At 42.8% G+C, this 5,000-nt stretch overlaps 1 protein-coding gene across 1 annotated transcript in view; it reads right to left on the bottom strand.

Annotated features, from left to right (window-relative positions):
• The window catches only part of LOC113577449 (protein jagged-2), a 32,544-nt gene that overhangs the window by 4,948 nt on the left and 22,596 nt on the right, over positions 1 to 5,000 (bottom strand). The window contains exons 5-8 of the mRNA XM_027010095.2: positions 4,949 to 5,000; positions 4,633 to 4,763; positions 1,976 to 2,095; positions 1,148 to 1,261 (exon numbers count right to left, since the gene is read on the bottom strand). The exon at positions 4,949 to 5,000 is cut by the window's right edge and continues 9 nt beyond it. Of these exons, the coding sequence (XP_026865896.2) occupies positions 1,148 to 1,261; positions 1,976 to 2,095; positions 4,633 to 4,763; positions 4,949 to 5,000 (417 nt within the window). The remainder of the gene's footprint in view (positions 1 to 1,147; positions 1,262 to 1,975; positions 2,096 to 4,632; positions 4,764 to 4,948) is intronic.

Raw genomic sequence — 5,000 nt, 5'->3', positions numbered from 1 at the left:
TCCGAGGAGATAATCTCATGCCATCTGTGGGGAAGCTGAAACTTGGGTGTCATCGGACCTTACTGCAAGACAATGATCCCAAGCACACCTCAAAGTCCGCCAAGGCTTCAGAAGAAGTCCTGGAAGATTCTGGAGTGGCCGTCACAGTCGCTTTGGTGGGAACTGAAGAAGGCGTTTGCAGCACGCAAACTCAGGAATATCAGTGAACCGGAGGAGTGGGCAGAGACTCCCCAGGAACGCTGGCAGAAACTGGCGGCTGGCTATCCATCACGTTTGCAGCGGCTCATAACAGCAATGGGGTGCTCTGCTAAGTACTAAAGACACTTGTCATGAAAGGGTTGAATAATTCTGAGACTACAGTAGTCATTAAAGTGCCATTTTGTGTGGAATTTGGAGAAACCACTTGGTATATTAATTGTTTTGAGCTATTTAACCTTTGTTTGATTGGTTTATTGTAAACAGCTGAAAGTTTGAAATTTTGATAATAAACCTAATGTGCAATGGGGGTTGAATAATTTGAAATAAAATTATTTTTATTTCAACTGTAGATAAAGGGAAACCCCCATTACAAGACAAGAGTGACATCATATTGTGCAATACTCATATTTCTGCAACAGTGTGGTAGTTATATCATAATCTATATATTCTGTTGTATTATTATATTCTATTATATACATTTATATTATATTCTATTTTTATTATTGTATTTATAAAGATTTTACATTCTGTAAAGGTGAAAAGTTGTAGCTGACATTATGGTTGTTCTGGATAGTGTGTGTGTGTGTGTGTGTGTGTGGGAGGGGGGGTATTTGATGTTATGCCAACAAATGTCTAAACATACACAAAAATGCACACACATCCGCAATTTCTCAGGCTAAAACTTGTCCGCACAACCACTATTTGCATTGATGAACAGTAACAAGGATATTACGTCACGGCCAGTCTATATCCTGTCTGTGTGTGTGTTTTGTGTGATTGTTGATTGTTTATATTCCACATTAAACAGTGCTATTTTGGTGAAGTCCTAATGAGAATCTCCAGTCAGCAGTGAAAATGTCAACTGCTTCTGATTAAAGAGGATAAACAGGTGTGGTGCGTCTGTGTGTGTGTGTGTGAGTGCGTACGTGCGTATGTGTGCATGCTGTACCATCTGAACAGGTGAGTCCGGTCCATCCATCTGCACACAGACAACTGAAGCCGCTCTGGTTCTCTACACATGTGGCTCCATTCACACAAGGAGAAGAGAGACATGCGTGTTCCACTGAGAGAGAGCGAGAAAAAGAGAGAGAGAGAAAAAGAGAGAGAGAGAAGAAAGAGAGTAAGAAGAACAAGGACTTCTTTTACAGAACTGACAGCATTATGAAATGAATCAGCATGAAGTTTGAGAAAGGCCTTCTTTTAGGAAAGGCCTCTTTTAGGAAAGCCAATGGACCTATTTACTTATCTGAATATATGCTCATTTCTTATCTGCCACTGCATCTTAAATCAGCAACCCCTCTATTTTGCCACAGTCTGTGTAATTTTGCTTTTTTACTTTTAAAATGCTTTAGGGTCAGCTGTCCCAGTGGGGCGTGATTTTGTTCCCCAAAAGCTGTCCCAATGGGGCGGGCCTTGTTCTTTTTCAAAAATCTTTATTTCACTGAGTAGATCCTGCCTTCAGCTATGGCAACTAATTAATAAAGGAAATCAGGTGTCTTTCAGAGGATATGGCCTCCCAGGACAAATCCATGTGATCACAGATGTGACATCACACAGGGGTACAGGCTACATATAACTTCAGCAATTACACCGGCTGGCAGACATCAAAGACATGAATTCAGGTGAATTCAAGCAGTACAAAGATGAGATTATGTAGGATTTGAAAGGCACTCTCACCAGCAGAGCCAACCCAGGCATATAGGGCTAACTGGGCTAATTCAAATCTGACAACGGGGGCCGTCAGGTGCATTTTTTACTTTAAAATTGTGACACTCACCGATGTCACAGTTGCGGCCGAGGAAACCCTCCTGGCACACGCACTGGTACTCATTTGGTTCTGTGTTGATACAAGTCCCACCGTTCTTACAGGGCAGGTGATTTCCACAGTAATTCAGGTCTGAAAAGGAAGAGAGGGAGAGAGATTTAGGATGTTAGTATGGAACGGTCATGTCTCAGCATCTAAAAATTAGAAATATTCTTGCTATACTGCTGTAGAGATAGTCCTCTCCTTATTTTACACTTGGTTATGTAATATGTTTTGAGTATCTGGATTATGTCTGAATAGGGATTATCCACATAAATGAGGAATATTACACACATGCTTATGTAAATGCATCCAAATCTGACTATCCAAACCACTAAGTGGTCGGTTTGAGACACATATTAGCATGTTAATACAACAATGTGTCTAAACCACATACACCAACCACACCTCCTCCCAGTGCACTATGCCATAGTACCCAGCTGTGCAGGACCATAGCAGTTGCCGTGGCAGCACAAGACCCCAAAGCAGAAAGCTCAAAGTTAGCATCTTTTACCATCTTAATCTAAAATGAAAACATTTACATGTAAATAAATGCTACGTTTCAGATCTTGCTACATTTTGTTCATGTTAAAATAAATGGTGAGCTTTATGACAGAGAATGCTGTCGATCGTTAATTGTTGACCTGGCAACCCAAAGTGAAAATAAAAACAATTCTAAAGCATAAATGGGTTGATTACAAAGGTAAACATGTGTTTACAATGGCAGAGTTCATCCAAAATCAAATGTGTCTCAGAGCACATACACTACCTGGCCAAAAAAAAGGTCACCACCTGGATTTCACTAAGCAAATAGGCAAGAGCCTCCCATTGGAAAATTACTGCATGGGTGATTATGTTTTAACTGGCAACAAGTTATTTAACCCTAACTGATGCAGTGATTAGCTTCTCATTTCTCAAACAACCATATCGAAAGACACATCCTGTGGTCGTGGAAAACAAGTTAATCTGTTTCAGAAGGGTCAAATTATTGGCATGCATCAAGCATAGAAAACATCTTAGGAGATAGCTGAAACTACTAAAATCGGGTTAAGAACTGTCCAACGCATTAGTCAAAAGTGGAAGGACAGTGGGGACACATCATCTTCGAGGAAGGAATCGGTGATCACTTAAATGTGTGGTGAAATCAAATCATAGAAAAACAACAGTAGAACTCAGGGACATGTTTAATAGTGAAAGTAAGACCATTTCTACATACACAATTCGAAGGGAACTCAAGGGATTGGGACTAAACAGCTGTGTAGCCTTAAGAAAACCACTTGTCAGTGAAAGTAACCGGCAAAAACGGCTTCAATTTGCTAGGGAGCATAAATATTGGACTCTGGAGCAATGGAAGGTCATGTGATCTGATGAGTCCAGATTGACCCTGTTCCAGAGTGATGGGCGTATCAGGGTAAGAAGAGAGGCATCATGCTTAGTGCATACCGTACAAGCCTGTGGGGGCAGTGCTATGATCTGGGGTTGCTGCGGTTGGTCAGGTCTAGGTTCAGCAACATTATGTGCCCAAAGAATGAGGTCAGCTGACTACCTGAATATACTGAACAACCAGGTTATTCCATCAACGGATTTTTTTCTTCCCTGATGGCAAGGGCATATTCCAAGATGACCATGCCAGAATTCATTGGGCTCAAATTGTGAAAGAGTGGTTCAGGGAGCATGAAACATCATTTTCACATATGGATTGGCCACCACAGAGTCCAGACCTCAACCCCATTGAGAATCTTTGGGATGTGCTGGAGAAGACTTTGCGCAGTGGTCCAAATCTCCCATCATCAATACAAGATCTTGGGGAAAAATTAATGTAACTCTGGACAGTAATAAATGTTGTGACACTGCAGAAGCTTGTGGAAACGATGCCACAGCGATAATAAATGTTGTGACACTGCAGAAGCTTGTGGAAACGATGCCACAGCGATAATAAATGTTGTGACACTGCAGAAGCTTGTGGAAACGATGCCACAGCGAATGTGTGCCGTAATCAAAGCTAAAGGCAGTCCAACGAAATTTTAGAGTGTGTGACCTTTTTTTTGGCCAGGCAGGGTATGTTACATATTCACACTGACCAGCAGAGGCTGGTTTGTGTGTGTGTGTAAATGGGCCCTCATGGGGAGACACAGACTTACGGGAGCCTGGTCCACTCCCCTGTCTCTAAAGCAGTGCCCCATCTCCTGTTCTGTTTAGCTAAGTATATCAGCTTACAGGCCCTGAGACCCTACTAGAGCCCCACCCCTGGCTCCACCCCTGGCCAGCAGCACTGTGGGTGCGCTCCGCACCGTGCACACAGAATGGAGCACAGCTCGCCAGAATGTTGCGCAAAAGGCCTCGCTGTTGTGAAGGGCGTTATGTGTAGCTGCCAACTGAAGCAAGCTTGTACGATCACGGAGACCAAAAGTAATGCATACTCACAACATATATATTTATATACATAATACACACAATTTAGGTCACACACACACACACACACACACACACACACACACACACACACACATACATACACACACACACACACACACATACACACACACACACATACATACACACACACACACACACACACACACACACACACACACACACACACACACACACACACACCTTTCTCCTCTCACCTTTGTCACAGAGCAGGCCACCCCAGTTGGTGTCACACACGCATTTCCAGGGTTCAGTGCAGGTGCCATGATCACAACCAGGAAATGTCTCACATTCATCACAGAGATCCCCCTTCCAGCCATAATGACACCTGCGAGAGTTGAGGGAGTGTGTGTGTGTGTGGGGGGGGGGGGGGGGAGACAGAGAGAGATAGACAGAGAAAGTGTGAGACAGAGAGACAAAGAGACAGGAAATGTTAAGCAGGCACACAGATAGATGCTGTGGGAGCATTGTGGACATTTTATAATTATTATTATTATTATTTTTTTGACTCACTCGCATTCTCCAGGAAGACTGCACATACCATGGGCCAGATTACATCCTTGCT

This window comes from Electrophorus electricus, chromosome 4 (assembly GCF_013358815.1).
Source record: "Electrophorus electricus isolate fEleEle1 chromosome 4, fEleEle1.pri, whole genome shotgun sequence".
NCBI lineage: Eukaryota > Metazoa > Chordata > Actinopteri > Gymnotiformes > Gymnotidae > Electrophorus > Electrophorus electricus.
Note: the sequence above shows the minus strand (reverse complement) of the source record. Positions and strands in the feature narration are given on the sequence as shown.